Source organism: Pseudoliparis swirei, chromosome 23 (genome assembly GCF_029220125.1).
Source record: "Pseudoliparis swirei isolate HS2019 ecotype Mariana Trench chromosome 23, NWPU_hadal_v1, whole genome shotgun sequence".
NCBI lineage: Eukaryota > Metazoa > Chordata > Actinopteri > Perciformes > Liparidae > Pseudoliparis > Pseudoliparis swirei.
The window spans coordinates 4,005,713-4,024,287 of NC_079410.1; the positions used below are offsets into that span (position 1 = coordinate 4,005,713).

General features: G+C 48.4%; 1 protein-coding gene across 1 annotated transcript in view; it reads left to right on the forward strand.

The window, feature by feature from the left end:
• The window catches only part of cacna1ha (calcium channel, voltage-dependent, T type, alpha 1H subunit a), a 96,406-nt gene extending 80,945 nt beyond the window's left edge, over positions 1-15,461 (forward strand). Inside the window, exons 22-37 of the mRNA XM_056406843.1 lie at positions 415-483; positions 577-761; positions 1,535-1,661; positions 1,975-2,100; positions 2,589-2,678; positions 6,381-6,530; positions 6,802-6,911; positions 7,014-7,147; positions 7,317-7,387; positions 8,130-8,208; positions 9,963-10,084; positions 10,435-10,593; positions 10,696-10,836; positions 10,939-11,101; positions 13,060-13,217; positions 13,548-15,461. Of these exons, the coding sequence (XP_056262818.1) occupies positions 415-483; positions 577-761; positions 1,535-1,661; positions 1,975-2,100; positions 2,589-2,678; positions 6,381-6,530; positions 6,802-6,911; positions 7,014-7,147; positions 7,317-7,387; positions 8,130-8,208; positions 9,963-10,084; positions 10,435-10,593; positions 10,696-10,836; positions 10,939-11,101; positions 13,060-13,217; positions 13,548-14,759 (3,096 nt within the window). The 3' untranslated portion in view covers positions 14,760-15,461. The remainder of the gene's footprint in view (positions 1-414; positions 484-576; positions 762-1,534; positions 1,662-1,974; positions 2,101-2,588; positions 2,679-6,380; positions 6,531-6,801; positions 6,912-7,013; positions 7,148-7,316; positions 7,388-8,129; positions 8,209-9,962; positions 10,085-10,434; positions 10,594-10,695; positions 10,837-10,938; positions 11,102-13,059; positions 13,218-13,547) is intronic.
• The last annotated feature ends 3,114 nt before the right edge of the window (positions 15,462-18,575 follow it).

Consider the following 18,575-nt stretch of genomic DNA (forward strand, 5'->3'; position numbering starts at 1 on the left):
ACACACACACAGACAAACAGACACACACAGATACACACACACACACACAGACACAACCAGACACACAGACAAACAGACACACACAGATACACACAGACACAACCAGACACACACAGATACACACACACACACACAGACAAACAGACACACACAGATACACACACACACAGACAAACAGACACACACAGATACACACACACACATACAGACACACACAGATACACACACACACACACACACTAATTATATTTCCCGGAGAAGACACATTTTGTGCGTCGTCTTTGTTTACATAACATAACTTATTATTTCACTTTTTCTTTCTTTTAGTTGTACATTTGTTTTAAAATAGTCTATTTCCCTGGGTCCTTGTATTTTGCTCTTCCTCCTGACATGGTGCTGCTCCTCCTCCTCCAGGAGCGAGTGTTCCTGAGCGTGTCCAACTACGTGTTCACCGTGATCTTCCTGGCCGAGATGGCCATGAAGGTAAAACACTCCCGCCTCCGTCCACCAGGGGGAGCGCGGGTCACATTTGGCGGCCTCACCGGCCTCTGATCTGACGCTCTGATGCCTCTCCAGGTGGTGGCGCTGGGCTTCTGCTTCGGCAAGCAGACGTACCTGCAGTCCAGCTGGAACATGCTGGACGGCCTGCTGGTCCTCGTGTCCCTGGTGGACATCCTGGTCTCGCTGGCCTACACCGGCGGGAACCGGATCCTGGGCATCCTGCGGGTCCTCCGCCTGCTGCGGACGCTCCGCCCACTCCGGTACTGGGGGGGGGGGGGGGGGGGGGGGGGCACACACACACACACACACACACACACACACACACCACCGCTCAACACGTTGGGCTCACACAGACACTTTGGTGTTTTACATGAAAACTCACACTTTTATTTAGTTATTTATTTTATATTCATTTTCTGATTTATTTGATTTTCATTTAGGATAGGAATTTATAAGCATTTCTTTCTTCTACCTATACCTTTTCGGTCTTTCTCTTTGGTATATTATATTATATAGAACAATATTGTATTGTATTTGATCTGATTGACTGAATAAAATACACAACAACTTTTATTTATTTAAATGAATAACAAATTAAAATAAAATATAGTCAAGACATTGACGAGTTTAGAAATATTGATTTTTATTGTAAATATTAATGTTGTTCTCGTGGTTCAAAGGAAGGCCAGTTTTAGAGCTTCTCTCACCAGCAAAACTGTTTTCAGCTGCGCTCACATAAAAAGGCTTTTTAAGGGTTTTCTACCCCTCCGTTAGTCTTCTAAGGCGATAACACAATGTACCATTAGAATACTGGAGATGGGCCTCTACACACCTCTAGAGAGACTTCATTAAACACCAGAGATTAGTCACTACACATTAACTATATGTAGAGAGAGTATTTATGATTCATTGAATGGTATCTTCATTGGAGAAAAACAGTGCTTTGAAAAATAAGGACATTTCTAAGTGACGCCAAACTCTTGACCGGTAGTATATATGTGTGTGTGTGTGTGTGTGTGTGCGTGCATCTCAGGGTGATCAGCCGGGCTCCGGGCCTGAAGCTGGTGGTGGAGACGCTCATCACCTCCCTCCGACCCATCGGGAACATCGTCCTCATCTGCTGCGCCTTCTTCATCGTCTTCGGCATCTTGGGGGTCCAGGTAGAGTCTCTAGTCCCTCACGGTGCCACAGACGGGGGGCGGGGGGGGGGGGACAAAACCTTTTAGCTTAAATGTCAGACTCGGTGTGTGTGTGTGTGCGTGTGCGTGCGTGCGTGCGTGTATATCTATCTGTCAGTTGTTCCTTTAGAGTGTTTTTAGCAGCCGGGCCTCGGGGCCAGCAGCCGATAACAACGCGCTCTATGAATTGTCCTTTTATTGTGACATTAATGTGTTTTATAAAGCCGCGAGCTGCGGGGCGATTGAGATGATGATGTAAGACTGCCCCCCCCCCCCCCCCCCTGCCTTCCTGCAGCTGTTCAAGGGGAAGTTCTACCACTGCGAGGGTCTGGACATGAAGAACGTCACCAACAAGTCCGACTGCCTGCAGGCCAACTACCGCTGGATCCGCAGGAAGTACAACTTCGACAACCTGATTCAGGTGCGGAGCGACGACAGAGCACCGCCTGCAGGACGCACACAGTACTGCACACACATGCAGCGCCGCAACAGAAGTGGAATCTGTTCATATTTAACACGCGTTGCCTCATTGAGCAGCCGCTTGTATATATAAATAAATATATATATATATACAACTTATCTAAACAACTTATATATATATATACAACTTATCTAAATAACTTATATATATATACAACTTATCTAAACAACTTATATATATATACAACTTATCTAAACAACTTATATATATATATATACAACTTATCTAAACAACTTATATATATATACAACTTATCTAAACAACTTATATATATATATATACAACTTATCTAAACAACTTATATATATATATACAACTTATCTAAACAACTTATATATATATATATACAACTTATCTAAACAACTTATATATATATATACAACTTATCTAAACAAGTTATATACAACTCCCCCCCGTGTCTCCACCAGGCTCTGATGTCTCTGTTCGTGTTGTCCTGTAAGGACGGCTGGGTCAACATCATGTACGACGGGCTGGACGCCGTGGGCGTCGACCAGCAGGTGAGAGAGTAGAGAGACGGCGTCTCCACCAGTGCCTCCTCCTCTCCCCCAGTGCCTCCACCTCTCTCCCAGTGCCTCCACCTCTCCACCAGTGCCTCCACCTCTCCCCCAGTGCCTCCACCTCTCCCCCAGTGCCTCCTCCTCTCTCCCAGTGCCTCCACCTCTCTCCCAGTGCCTCCTCTTCTCCCCCAGTGCCTCCACCTCTCTCCCAGTGCCTCCTCCTCTCCCCCAGTGCCTCCACCTCCCTCCCAGTGCCTCCTCCTCTCCCCCAGTGCCTCCACCTCTCCCCCAGTGCCTCCACCTCCCTCCCAGTGCCTCCTCCTCTCTCCCAGTGCCTCCACCTCTCTCCCAGTGCCTCCACCTCTCTCCCAGTGCCTCCTCCTCTCCCCCAGTGCCTCCACCTCTCTCCCAGTGCCTCCTCCTCTCCCCCAGTGCCTCCTCCTCTCCCCCAGTGCCTCCACCTCCCTCCCAGTGCCTCCACCTCTCCCCCAGTGCCTCCACCTCCTCCCAGTGCCTCCTCCTCTCCCCAGTGCCTCCACCTCCTCCCAGTGCCTCCACTCCTTTCACAGTGCCACCACCTCCCCAGTGCCTCCACCTCCTCCCAGTGCCTCCTCCTCTCCCAGTGCCTCCACCTCTCCCCAGTGCCTCCACCTCTCCCAGTGCCTCCACCTCTCCCAGAGCCTCCACCTCACTCCCAGTGCCTCCACCTCTCCCCCAGTGCCTCCACCTCTCTCCCAGTGCCTCCACCTCTCTCCCAGTGCCTCCACCTCTCTCCCAGTGCCTCCACCTCTCTCCCAGTGCCTCCACCTCTCTCCCAGTGCCTCCACCTCTCTCCCAGTGCCTCCTCCTCTCCCCAGTGCCTCCACCTCTCTCCCAGTGCCTCCACCTCTCTCCCAGTGCCTCCTCCTCTCTCCCAGTGCCTCCACCTCTCTCTCAGTGCCTCCACCTCTCCCCCAGTGCCTCCACCTCTCTCCCAGTGCCTCCACTTCTTTCCCAGTGCCTCCACCTCCCTCCCAGTGCCTCCTCCTCTCTCCCACTGCCTCCACCTCTCCCAGTGCCTCCTCCTCTCTCCCAGTGCCTCCACCTCTCTCCCAGTGCCTCCTCCTCTCCCAGTGCCTCCTCCTCTCTCCCAGTGCCTCCACCTCTCTCCCAGTGCCTCCTCCCTCCCAGTGCCTCCACCTCTCTCCCAGTGCCTCCACCTCCCTCCCAGTGCCTCCACCTCTCCCCCAGTGCCTCCACCTCTCTCCCAGTGCCTCCACCTCTCCCCCAGTGCCTCCACCTCCCTCCCAGTGCCTCCTCCTCTCCCAGTGCCTCCACCTCTCCCCCAGTGCCTCCACCTCCCTCCCAGTGCCTCCTCCTCTCTCCCAGTGCCTCCACCTCTCTCCCAGTGCCTCCACCTCTCCCAGTGCCTCCACCTCTCCCAGTGCCTCCTCTCTCCCAGTGCCTCCACACCTCCCAGTGCTCCTCCTCTCCCAGTGCCTCCTCCTCTCCCAGTGCCTCCTCCTCTCCCCAGTGCCTCCTCCTCTCTCCCAGTGCCTCCTCCTTCCTCCCAGTGCCTCCTCCTCTCTCCCAGTGCCTCCACCTCTCTCCCAGTGCCTCCTCCTCTCTCCCAGTGCCTCCTCCTTCCTCCCAGTGCCTCCTCCTCTCTCCCAGTGCCTCCTCCTCTCTCCCAGTGCCTCCTCCCTCCTCAGGGATCAGAGGCTCTCTCCCAGTGCCTCCACCTCTCTCCTTTTGCCTCCTCCCCTTCCAACTGCAACACTGACTGTGACTGTTGAATGAGAGAAACTGCAAGTCCTCTCTCCTCTCTCCTCTCCTCCTCCTCTCCTCTCTCTTCCTCTCCTCTTCCTCTCTCCTCCTCTCTCTGCTCCTCCGTGAGGAACCCTCCTCCTCTCTCTGCTCTTGCTCTCAATTCCTTTCTTCCACAACATGTCGTGGTGTGCTCAACATGTTACTGAGGCGGGAGTGGGAGAGGAGCCTGAGGAGGAGGCAGGACCAGGAGGAGGAGGAGGAGAAGGAGGAGGAGTAAGGAGAATGGAGGAGCTGGTCGGTAGTCTACTTTACTGAGCACTGCCTGCAGAGCCTGAAAAAGAGAATGACGGAGAGAGAGAACAGGGGGATGTTCTCAGACTCCAAAAGAAGGGAGAGTTCAAAAGACTGGCTAGCTCACGCAGACCGAAGGCGTCGGCTACCCCAGTCTGATGCATGCAGGTGCATGAATGCAGCCCCCCCCCCCTCTCCACCCCCACCCCAACACGGCATGCAACACTTTACCGACTCTAGAAATGTGTCAATTCCACTCACCCTGTGATCTGATTGGATGATCTCTAATTCATGTTAACACCACAATGATTCGCAGTGAGGAGCTCCGGTGCACGTGAAGCCGATCGAGGGCGCTTGCTTTCCCTTCGTTGTGTCTCAGGAAATTTTGTCTGCAAAATTGTGATCGGTCCAATCACCCCCCCCCTCCCGATCTGGCTGCACGTCCGACCCCCCCGACCCGTCCCCGCGGCGTCTCTCGACGAGGTCATTTCCCCGTGAACGAGCTTCGACCGGCCGACTCACAGACAGAGCAGACATTTAAAATGATGGCGAATAAAAGTGTGTCACAGCTGGTCGAGAAACACACAGCGCCCATAGCAAGAGAGCGCTCCCAGTGCTCCCAGCGCTCCCAGTAGGAAGCAGCGTCTCTTTATGAGCACTTGTTCTTGTGCTGCGGCTGAAGAAAAGAGAGAAAGAAACACATTCAGTGTTTTGGTCTGAATCCGTTAAAGGTCTGATCCAATCAGCTCTCAGAGATCAAAAGAAGGAAAGATTAAAAGAAGTTTTAGATGATGGAGATTTGTTCCGAGGGGGAAACAAAGCAAAGAATCCGTGGAGAGAAGAGACGCTCCACTGTGCCTTTCAACTCTTTCGGTTTTCGAGACTCGAAACGTGAAAGGATTTTTAATGAGTTCAACAAAAAGAAAACATTGAGTTCCCACATCGTCCTCGCTCATCGTGTTGGTGCCGCTCCATGAGGAGGCATGACCGCATGCAGCCGCCACACGGTGGACCTCCAACACGCAGCAACCACACGCAACCACGGGTCGTCATACGTGTGAGGAATACACAGGGAGACCTCTCGAGAATATCATTATTACAAAGGCAATGGATATTGCAATATATATGTATTTAGATATATTTATATAAATATATGTATTTATATAAATATATATATATGTGTATTTATGTATATAAATGTATTTATTTATATAGATATATGTATTTATATAAATATATATAAATACATATATATATATAAATACATATATATATATGTATTTATATATATTCATATACATATAAATACATATATATATATGTATTTATATATATTCATATACATATATATGTTTTTATATATATTTATGTATATGTATTTATATATATTGGTATCAATATATATATTAGATATGTATTTTTATATATTGTTAGGACCCAGTATTGTGCGGCGGACGTAGTTATTAAGGAACAAGCACACATTGACAGGAGTCCTCTGGCCCCGCCCCCACGCACCATCCGGTGCACGCCATTGGACGTTTTCCATTCTCAGTGACTCGCGGTTTCAAACCCTCGTCTGTGTTGTGACGCCCGTCTCTCTCTCTCTCTCTCTCTCTCTCTCTTGTGTGTGTGTGTGTGCGTGTGTGTGTGTATGTTCTAGAGGCCAAGCAGAGGCCGTACTACACCGACTACTCCCCGCTGCGCCTGTCCATCCACACGCTGTGCACCAGCCACTACCTGGACCTCTTCATCACCTTCATCATCTGCATCAACGTCTTCACCATGAGCATCGAGCACTACAACCAGCCGCGGGTAACGTTGATGAAATGTGTTAAACTAAAGTCACCGGAGTGTATTCGTACAAATTAATACATTTAGTTCCTCTCGCGCAGCAATCAAACATCAAACGCTCATTTTTATTTTTAGTTTTTTTTATTGTTTCCGCTGCAAATTAAAAGACGTTGATTTGTTTTCCTGCATGTTTTAATTAAAAATCATTGAGTGTTGCCAACTGAAAATGGATTAACATTCAGTCTGAGACATGTAATTATCTGTGTGTGTGTGTGTGTGTGTGTGTGTGCAGTACCTAGAGGAGGTTCTGAAGTACTGCAACTACGTGTTCACCTGCATCTTCGTGGTCGAGGCGCTGCTCAAGCTGGCGGCGTTCGGCATCCACCGCTTCTTCAAAGACAGGTGACGCGTTGACGGTCGTTGCGACGCACGTGCGGCGTGCGGACAGCACCCTAGGGTGCCGTAGGTACCCGTGCTCTCCGTGACACTGAGTTATTGGCGCAGGTGGAACCAGCTGGACATCGGCATCGTGGCGCTGTCCATCATGGGCATCGCCCTGGAGGAGCTGAAGATGAGCTCGGCGCTGCCCATCAACCCCACCATCATCCGGATCATGAGGGTGCTGCGGATAGCACGAGGTACACACACACACACACACACACACACACACACATCCTCATAAAACACCCTTGATGTTTTGCGAAGCCCTTTTCCTTCAACATGTTTTGTTGTACATTGTTGTGTATTTTATATTTCCTTGTGTGTTGTACATTGTTGTGTATTGTATATTCTTGTGTGTCTCCCTAGTGCTGAAGCTTCTGAAGATGGCAACTGGGATGCGCTCTCTGCTGGACACCGTCATGCAGGCACTGCCACAGGTAAAAGCCGACTCCCCAGGGGGGTCTCGTTTATATATATATATATATATATATATACATATATATATATATATTTGTGTATATATATTTATATATATGTTTTGGGATATATTCATATATATATATATATAAAAGGGAAAATATATATATATACATATACAAATATATATATGAATATATTTATATATATACAATTATACATTTTTATTTCTTTATATATATATATATACATATACAAATATATATTCAGAATTTTTTATATATATTTTTATATACAAATATATATTTTTATATATTTTTTTTATATATATTATTTATTTATTTAATATGAGCGCATTTGTTGAGAATAGAAAGCCCTCTGAAACATTTAGGCGGTCCCGGTGAATAATTAACATCGAGTCAGATCCTAAATTTTTTCATTCTGACCCCAAAATATCTCGTTCCATTTGGTCTTTTTTTTCCTCCATGAAATATGCAGAATAATAGACGGCGAACACATGAAATAATGTTTAAAACTCGAGCCACAGGAGCATGAAGTGCTCTGATTGAGCCGTGTTGGGATTCGTTCAACACATTTGTTCCTAAAGGCTGCTCCGTTCGAGCTGCACCAAAATACTAATTCAGTTGCCATTTTTGTTGTTGTTGACATTTTTGTGAGTGTCACACTCTTAAATAATCCTAACCGAGCCCCATGAGCCCCGTTGGTGAGCAAGGGGTTTCTAACCTGCGCTCTGCTCTCCAGGTGGGAAATCTGGGCCTCCTCTTCATGCTGCTCTTCTTCATCTACGCTGCGCTGGGAGTGGAGCTCTTCGGAAAACTGGGTCAGTCTCACACACACACACACACACACACACGTACACACACACACACACACACACACACACACACACACACACACACACACACACACACACACACGTACACACACACACACACACACGCTACGTCTTTGAGCTTCAGCAGAGAACTTTTTGTTTTAAATCCAGTCATTAGTCCCTCAGTCACGATTTACAGGAACGCTTGAACCGTCTGCATTGAATTATCGCTCTCTCTTTTCTCTCTCTCCCCCCTCTCTCTCTCTCACGTGATAACATTTGCAAGATCACATGTATTTACATATTGCTCTCCTCCATCCAACGACTCGTTTTTACTTCTCCGAGAGAGCTCAGTGTGTTAGCGACGAGGCATCGAGGGAGGGAGGGAGGGAGGGAGGGAGGACGGTTGATCCCGAGCAATAAGATATAAAGCAGTAACGGCCTCCCCTTGAGGAGAAGACGCTCTCTTTAACCCTCTTTCCTCCGTGAGGTGACCGGCCGCCTCGTCTTTCCGCCCTTATAAGGGCAACGAGGACGTCGTGAGATCTGGAGCTCCTGTGGGGAGACTGTGAAACAGGGTGCATTGTGGGAGTTAAACGCTGTGAATGAATCCTCGTCCCCGACTCTCTCATCTGGTGTTTTAGCTGTAAGATTCACTCTGGTTTCATTTCCTCTCGTCTAGCTTATTGTTTACAAAAATAATCCGTCTGGCCTTTTCTTTTCTTCTTTTTTATGTTTTATAACATTTATTTTTGTGTCTTTTTGTTCTTTGTATTGTTGTTTTTGCACAAAAAGAGCTGCGTGGAAAAAGTGTGTTGCCATTTTAAATTATTGGCACGATGGAAAGCCGCCGGTCTCCACCTCCTCGTTGACCTCCCAGACCGATGAGGACCACTTCCTGGTCTAACGGACCACTTCCTGGTCTAACGGACCACTTCCTGGTCTAGCGGACCACTTCCTGGTCTAACAGATCACTTCCTGGTCTAACGGACCACTTCCCGGTCTAATGGACCACTTCCCGGTCTAATGGACCACTTCCCGGTCTAACGGACCACTTCCCGGTCTAATGGACCACTTCCCGGTCAAATGGACCACTTCCCGGTCTAATGGACCACTTCCCGGTCAAATGGACCACTTCCCGGTCTAATGGACCACTTCCTGGTCTAGCGGACCACTTCCTGCTCGAATGGACCACTTCCTGGTCTAGCAGACCACTTCCTGGTCGAACGGACTACTTCCTGGTCTAATGGACCGCTTCCTGGTCTAATGGACCGCTTCCTGGTCTAACAGATCGCTTCCTGGTCTAACGGACAACTTCCTGGTCTAACGGAACACTTCCTGGTCTAACAGATCGCTTCCTTGTCTAACGGACCGCTTCCTGGTCTAACAGATCGCTTCCTTGTCTAACGGACCACTTCCTGGTCTAACAGATCGCTTCCTTGTCTAATGGACCACTTCCTTGTCTAACAGATCGCTTCCTTGTCTAACGGACCACTTCCTTGTCTAACGGACCACTTCCTGGTCTAACAGATCACTTCCTGGTCTAATGGACCACTTCCTTGTCTAACGGACCACTTCGTTGTCTAACGGACCACCTCCTGGTCTAATGGACCACTTCCTGGTCTAACAGACCACTTCCTTGTCTAACGGACCACTTCGTTGTCTAACGGACCACCTCCTGGTCTAACGGACCACCTCCTGGTCTAACAGATCACTTCCTGGTCTAATGGACCACTTCCTGGCCGTCTGTGTGTTCCCAGAGTGCACCGACCACAACCCGTGTGAGGGCCTCAGTCGCCACGCCACCTTCGCCAACTTTGGGATGGCCTTCCTCACTCTGTTCAGAGTGTCCACGGGAGACAACTGGAACGGGATTATGAAGGTATGAACACACACACACACACACACACACACACACACACACGTGATGATGACTACATTATCCCATAACCCAACAGAGTAAATTACCTCCAAAACCAATTATGATGCAATAAAGTGGCGCCGAGCCCAGCGACGTCAACACTTTCACACCTTGAGTTTTACTTTAATAAACGATGTTATAGTGATGTCATCGTTATATAATCGTCCTTAAAGGCGGGGGTTGGTAATCGGCTTCAAAATTATAATTTTTTAGATTTTGTGTTTATTGGGACTGACGTGGTTTTGTGCGGTGAATAACGCGCATTAGGACCCGCCGCTTCCTCGTGACGTTGACGTGTGTGTGTGTTCAAGGACACGTTGAGGGAGTGTCACAAAGAGGAGCGCCACTGCCTCTCCTACCTGCCTCTGATCTCCCCGATGTACTTCGTCACCTTCGTGCTCATGGCCCAGTTCGTGCTGGTCAACGTGGTCGTGGCGGTTCTGATGAAGCACCTGGAGGAAAGCAACAAGGTGCGGCGCGTGTGACGGGGCGCAGGTCTGGGGTCAGCCGGGAGGCGCGCACACACACACACGGCAGCCTGGGAGCTGAGAGGACTTGTCCTTGTGTTGCAGGAGGCCAAAGAGGACGCGGAGATGGATGCAGAGATCGCCTTGGAGATGGCGTTGGAGAGGGAGCGCAAGCTGAGTGCATCCTCCAAAAGCAGTTCAGTGGGAGGAGCCTACGTCGGGCCATGTCCGCACTCACCTGGGCAGGTAGGATGGGGGGGGGGGCGACTATACTCCCTTTTGAATCTCCACAGCACAGAGAGTGGAACCGCCTGTGCTGGACTCTGCGGTGTCTGTCGCCCCCTGCAGGAGGAGGAGGAGCACTGCGGGGAGCTGCTGTCGTCGAGGAAGATGTCCGTCTCCAGGATGCACTCTCTGCCCAACGACAGCTACATGTTCCGGCCTGTGCGGCCCGCCAGCGCCCCCTACCGGCTGGAGGAGGTGGAGCTCAGCCCGCAGCACCAGCATGCAGGTGATTATTATTGATTAGAGCTGAACCACGTGACTATCTTTATTATTTGTTTCTAACAGACAGTTAGAACTAGTAGATCAATGCATACGCGTGCTTTGTAATGTAGTCATTCTTTTATTAGGTGTACATGTTAGTCAAATGCTTTGATTTCACTTGAATGAATGAGTCTGTGCGTCTCCTAGCAGTTAAGTGTTGTTTTTTTTGGTTTTTGTTGTTGTTGTTGTTTTTATCCCACATATGAGAATTCCTTTTCTCTACATTTGACTAACTGGGATGATTTAGGTGTGAGAGAAAAAAGGTGACTGACGATGAACTTGTTTAAGATCTGACTCTCACCTGTTTTATATATAACACTTTATTTTGTCAGCAGATTTATTTATATATATATATATATTTTATATAGATTTGTTTTATATATATAAATGTGTGTATATATATATTTATGTATATACATATGTATATATATATATATATAAATATATAACACTTTATATTGTCAGCAGATTTATATATATATATATTTTATACAAATATATATTTGTTTTATATATATATAAATGTGTGTATATATATTTATATATATATATATATATTTAAATTAGGGCTGTGAAACGATTACAATTTTTAATCGGGTTAATCACAGGTTTTTGTGGATTAATCATGATTAATCACATATTACCGATATTCTCGGTGTATTTTGTGAGAGCATAGAGATTTATGACAAAAGACGGATATATACATTTATACATTCTTCTATACAATGGTGCTGCAACTCAGCAGTTATTTAGCAGTTTTCTTCCATATGGAACATTAATACATCTTCATCCTAAACAGAATGTTTAACCCTCCTGTTACCTTTCGGGTCAATTTGACCCCATTCAATGTTTAATGTCGGTGTTCTTTGGGGTCAATTTGACCCCAGGCTGTTTTTCACTGTGTCAAACATATAAGAAATATCAACTTTTTTATTTATTTAAAGGGCTATTTAGGTAGTCAACAAACAAACATAAAGTACCTCACACTTAAACTTGGGAAGCAATATTAATTCTAATAATTTTCTGGAGGTTTTAATTGCTGGGGTCAAATTGACCCCGAGGGTAAAATATGTTGGTAAATGTAAAGGTAACAGGAGGGTTAAACAGAACATTTTTCTCTTGTTTGTCAACCATTAACTCCACCATGATACAATCTAAAGGCCTTTAGTCTTCCTCTAGCAGCTGCTGAGGCAAACTGACTGTGTGGGTTTTCTTCATGAACTGGGCCGTGATGAAAGGGACGGCGGGGACACCGCTGCAAAGCTGAAACCTCACCGGCCCGGACAGGTGGACAGATTGACAAGTGACTTTTTTTTTGCTCGGTCCCGATGCGCGCGCACGGAGCTCTGTGGCGCGCCAGACGGAGATCGATAAGTGTTAACGCAACGCGAAGAGACAGAAATGACATGCTGCTGTGGAGATACGATCAACAACAGACGTTTAGTTTAATAAAAGAACAAAGACGTGCTCTAGAGAACATGTCAGGGGCGGGCCAATCTCTTTAATGTCATGCGATCTACCGACACTACGCCGCGATCGACTGGCAGGTCGCGATCGACGTGTTGAGACCCTGATCTACAGGAAGTAAAAGTCGTAACAAGGTTTCCGGAGGTGAACCTGCGGAAGGATCATTACCGATGAACAGACCGTCTGCATGAGAGCGGACAGAGTTCAGATTGAAGTGGTGGATTGGAAGCTCATTTTGCAAGTGACTTTTTTTTCGTCCCGACGACCAACAACAGACGGATTGGAAGCTCATTCTGCGCATGCGTTAAATGCGTTTAAAAAAAAACTAGTTAAACCTGTAATTGAATTAACTGAGTTAACGCGTTATTATCCAAATATTCTGGCAAAATAAAGTGTAATCATTGTAAATGTGATCGTAAATAGTGTGTGTGTGTGTGTGTGTTTCTGACCCTTCAGGCTCGGTGACGTCGATCCACTCACAGCCGTGTAAGACCCGCCCCCTGCTGCAGGTTCCAGACTCCTCCCCTGTTCTCCCCCGGCAGCCTCCCTCCCTCCCCTTGCCCCGCATCGCCCCGCCCACGCCCGGCCCCTCCCCACTGTCCCTGCGCAGACAGGTGAGAGACCCCGTTTCTTGCTGCCTGGAAACCAAAATTATCGGGATTATCATATATTATATTATTATATGTTATATTATAATATAATATACAATAATATTATATTATTGTATTATGTATTTATATATTATAATATTATATTATTATATTAGAATATTATACATTATATTATTATATGTTATAATATACTATAATATTATAGTTTTGTATTATATATTTATATATTAGATATTATAATATATTTTAATATTATATTAGAATATTATGAAAGATTTTATTATTATAATGTCCGTATATATTTCTTGATGAATCGTGTTTCTCTTGCTGCAGGTGGCAGTGAAAGTGGACTTTGTGGAGCACCAGGAGAAACCCGGCCTGCCTCCCCTCTCCCCTCAGACCTCCTCCCCATCTCTCCTTCCTCCTCCTCCTCCCTCCTCTCCCTCGGCCCTCCCTCTACCACCCTCCTCTCCTTCCCCGTTCCCTCCTCCCTCTCCCTCCTCTCTGCATCCGCTTCTCTCCTCCCCCTCTTCCCTCCCTCCGCCGCCGTCCTCCCCCTCGCTGCTCCTCCCTCCGCCTCCCTCGCCCCACCTCCCCGCCAGCCTCCGGAGACCCCGACCGCCCTCGGCCGCCTCCCTGTGCGACCCGGCGGACGAGGAGGTGCATCACATCACCAGCGCCGCCCGCCGCAGGTGGAGGAACGAGGAGGACGGGGGTCCGGAGGGCCGCAGCCACTCCCTCTCCCCCTACGCCACGCCGCTTTCCCTCAACTCCTCCTCCCCTCCTCCTCCCCCGCTGCCGCCTTCCTCCGCGAGGAGCGCGCTCGGTCCGCTCGGGACGGACCGCGACGCCGGGCCGGTTCCGAGCGGCGGCGACCGGGCCTTCCAAGACGAGCCGCCGCCGCCGCCGTCCGCCGGCCACCCCGAGGACCAGCGGCGCCACTCCATCGAGGTCTGCCTCCCGCAGGGAGACGGCGACCGGCGCTCTGCGGGCGGGCCGGCGTTCCCCGTGAGGGTGCAGTCGGTCGGCGGCGGCCACAGGAAGAAGAAGATGAGCCCGCCGTGCATCTCCATCCACCCGCCGTGCGAGCGGGAACACGCCCCCGCGTCCCCGCAGCCGGCCGCCTGCAGCACGCTGCTGAGGCGCCGCACGCCGTCCTACGACCTCAGCCCGCACGCGCAGACTGCCACGGCGCAGGCGCACTCCCCGCTGCACGCGCCTCGCCCGGCGCCCTCGCCGGCGTCCACCCCGACGCGCTCTGGGACGTCCACGCCGACGCCCCCGCGCGTCCCCATCGGCCCGAACGTCTTCATCCAGCCGCAGGCGCCTCTCGCCCCGAGGCCTTTCTCCCTCTCCCCCGCGGCGAGGCTCCCCTCGCTCTCGGGGGAGTACATGCCCCTCCCCCAGTTCACCTTCGACCAACCGCAGTCCAGATACACGAGCGGCCTGTCGGACGCCGACGCGGCCGCCTGCTCGTCTCCCTTCGACGGCCGGCTGGGCGGCGGCGCGGGATTCAGCGCGAAGAACCGGAGGACCGCCCAGTGACCGCGGGGAGCGATTCCATTGGTCGAGAGGCCGACCTCGGCGAGAGATTGTCGCTGGGTAGAAAACAAGAAGTTTTTTCTGGGAGGAGGATTTGTTTTTGAATCCTGAAAAGACGTGACTCTTCTCAGAGAGACGCTGGTTCAGTCCCGGCCCGGAACGACGGGCGGCGGGCCCGACTTCCTGAACCCAGCTTGACGGTCAGCAGCTCCACTGGAGGAGGCGGAGCCAGTCAAACGGCACCCGCCGGACACGGTGTGTGACGAACGCTGACGACACAACAGGACTAAAAGCCACCTAACTCCGTAGCCAAAGTTTTCTTTTTTTTGGGCCACACTGTCCCCCACCCACGCGAGCCAATCAGGAAGCAGCGTCTGGCTGACGACCTCTGACTTTTACAAGAAGTGGTTTATTTGTGCGATGCGAGCGTGGGGGGGTCGGGGGGTGATGTGGGATATGCAACTTCAGGTTTTCTGCAGAAATTCTGCTTTGCCCCTCCTCTGCTCCCCGATCACATTGATCGGAGCAGTGTGTGTGTGTGTGTGTGTGTGTGTGTGTTTCCTGTGTGCGAGTGATGTCAAATATCCGTCGTCGTGGAAGTCGGCCATATTGTTCTTACGCCTGCTGACGACGCGGAGAGGGGAAGCTGTCGTTTATGTTCATGTGTGTATCTGCGCAGTGTAAATAAAAAAGGAAAATACTGTATTTGGTGAGATAAAAAAAAAAATAGCTCTATCCATATGCACATATTTTTATAGAGATTTAAAAAAATGTTTTTTGCACACGAATCTGAATTTCAAGTTGCTCGTCTTTCCCTCCGTCGTCCTCTCGTGAATGTACGTTTTCTTTTTTAAAGCGGAGGAAGCCGTGAGGGAGACCGCCCCTCCTCTTTTTACTTTTATTTTGAAAATATTTTGAAAAGCAGAAAGACGGGAACAGGGCGTGCTGTGTTTTCTGTATCTTTGTCTCATATTTCTATGTATTTGGTGTCTCAACAACAGCTTTTAAGAAGCCGGCTCAGTGATGCAACACACATTCATTTTTAGATTTTTTTTTATAGCGGCTATTAATTACTAAAAGACGTTTATTTCCCTTTGTAGTAACTTCTAACAGAACAAATACTCAGTGTGTTTATTCATCCAGATGAATTAGGAAATAACATGTCTAGCATTTAAATATCTCTGACTCAAATACAATACGAACAAAATCCAGTATTCTGAAAAAAATATATTCAAAATAATAGTCATCTCTGAGCCGCCCTTCTGCAGCTGTTTCACCACTTTGTGTTTCTGTACATCTAAAGACAACCAAACTAACTAACTTACTAAAAATATGTGTAGCCAGAGTGCAATAACAATATATACTTGTGGAAAATATAGTGGCGTCCACGCATTAAAGACGACACTCTAGTGTTCGTACCGTAGAACTTTATATGATATAAACCGTGTGAGGATGTTTATACGAGGGGAGAGGACTCACAACCATTTTATCACCCACCATTTTATCCCCCCCCCCCCAAAACGACCCCACCATCCTTTCAGCAGCGTATGGTGGCCATGTTCGTTAGCTACAGATCGCCCCCCCCGCGGTGTGAATGCCACCCTTCCAGTGAGTGAATGTATATTTTCTTACCGAGCCATAGGACTTTTATTCTGACGCAGCACAATAAGTATTGTTGTTGTGTTGTTTGTCTGCACATGTCTGACCCCAGAAGCATGCGAGTGATCCTCTCTCGAAGGCAGCTGGCCTCCTTTCTTCTTCTTCTTCTTCTTCTTCTGATCGGCATGTCACGTGCACACTACCGCATGTCACGTGCACAACTCCTCAGTGATCTGAGTGGATAAAAAAAACCAAAGTGCCCCCCCCGCCCAGTGTTTGTCGTCGATTTAAAAGAAGCCAATGCGGAGAGAGATTTATCAACATTTATTTAGAATGAAATATATATATATATATATATATATTTATGATCAACACGCTCATCCTTTAACCCGTTAACCCCCAGACCGGGTCCTCCTCTAAAGTCCTCTGAGCAGTCGGTGTTCGGGCATCCTGGTCTCGTGTCCTCTTCCTGCACCGACTGTCAGCTGGACCGGAGGTTAGGAGTAGACGTAGGAGGTGTCCCCCCCCACCCCCGCATATTTGCCATATTAATCGACACCGTTTGTTAGATTGGCTGCATAATTGTTCTTGCGGATCTTCGGATCTCGGTATTTAAAACCTGCTTTTTTATTGTTTTTTGTTGTCGGAGGAAACCTTTTTGACTATTGCATGTTCTGATTTAAGATAAGAAGAAAAGAAAAAAGAACAAAAAAGATCTTTCGGGGAAGAATAATCTGGATGTTTGAAGAGATTTTTTTGATATTTGCATTTTTTCATGTTGTTTTGTAGTACAGCTAGGTACCTCGCTGCCACTCATTGGACATTGTATCTGATATGAAACGGAAATGATGCATTGACCCCGTTGCTTATTGTCCCAATGCAATACCGGCTGGTTCTCCACTGTATGACGACCCGGATCCTCTCCTCGCGGTTTTATAAAGGGACGCGGAAACCCGGTCGGTTCTACTTACTTCAGAACCGACGTTATTTAATGTTGACGTGCCGCCTTTTTTTTTCTTTTCCTTTTCCTTTTTTTCTTTCTTCACTTTTTCCTCCCGATACTTTTCAACTCGCCAGAACTTGTGGCGTTGTGATGTACTATGTGTGTGTGTGCTGTGGGAGCAGCCTCGGGCCCGGGCCTCTCGGTACCGGACGGAGAGCGCGATAGCTGAGCTGAGCTGGTCCGGCCTCCAGAGAAGGTCAAACTGTGATAGAACTTGACTGATGAATCAGAAGCCTTGTGTTTTCTTTCTTTGTTTTTGTTTTATAACCCTTCAGTGCAACCCCCCACCCCCAAACCCCCCCAAGCCTTACAAGGAGGGGAGGAGGTGTTATGTCAGAGCCAACATGTCTGCAATAATAAGCCCTCCGGTATCCCCCGTGACAGCGGGAGGAGGGAGGAGGTGCAGTCGGACTCTCTGCATTGTGTCTTTGCTGATTTATTGTGTGATGAGCGACCGTTGTCCTGAAGGATGTTTTTCCCTGTCAATTAAAAAAATACAAGATTTTTTTTTAAAATTCCTGATACACGTCTGTCTTATTTCCCGTGTCTCGGTGTCGGCGGGGAGGAGCAGATGTCAGTGTTTACCTTCTGCAGAGATGGTAGTTATTGAGAGAAAATGCCGATGCGGAATCGATGCTGTTGCATGTGTCGTCCACCAGGGGGCGCTGCCGAGTATTAACTTATCGGTTCTTTAAATTCTCAGACATTAAGTGCTGGTTTGGATAAAGAGTAAAATTAATAATAAACCAAATATTAGAAAGTGCCTCCCACGCGGGAAGAAGCTGCTGAAGATAAAAGGAGGAAGTGACCTAAAGGACTAAACTGACTCTTTTGTGATTGGCTGATAGCTCCCCGGACAAACTGACAATGACGGAAATTAATTTGTATAAAACCACAAAACTTTACTATTAATCTAGATCCAAGTTTTCTTTCCTGGTGTGTGTTAGGCACTTATTCTTCTTAACTCACTCACTTCAGATGGTGCTGTACGATAAGGTAAGTATATGGGACTTAATAATAATAATAATAACAATAATAATAATAATGTGTCCTTTATTGATCCCACAGTGGGGACATTCTTCTCTGCATTTGACTCCTCCTTAGTTATTAATGAGCAGTGAAGCGCCCGGGGAGCAGCTGGGGGTTCAACGCCTTGCTCAAGGACACTTCGGCATGCAAGTAATGGGGAGAGCGGGGATCACACCGGCAACCACCGA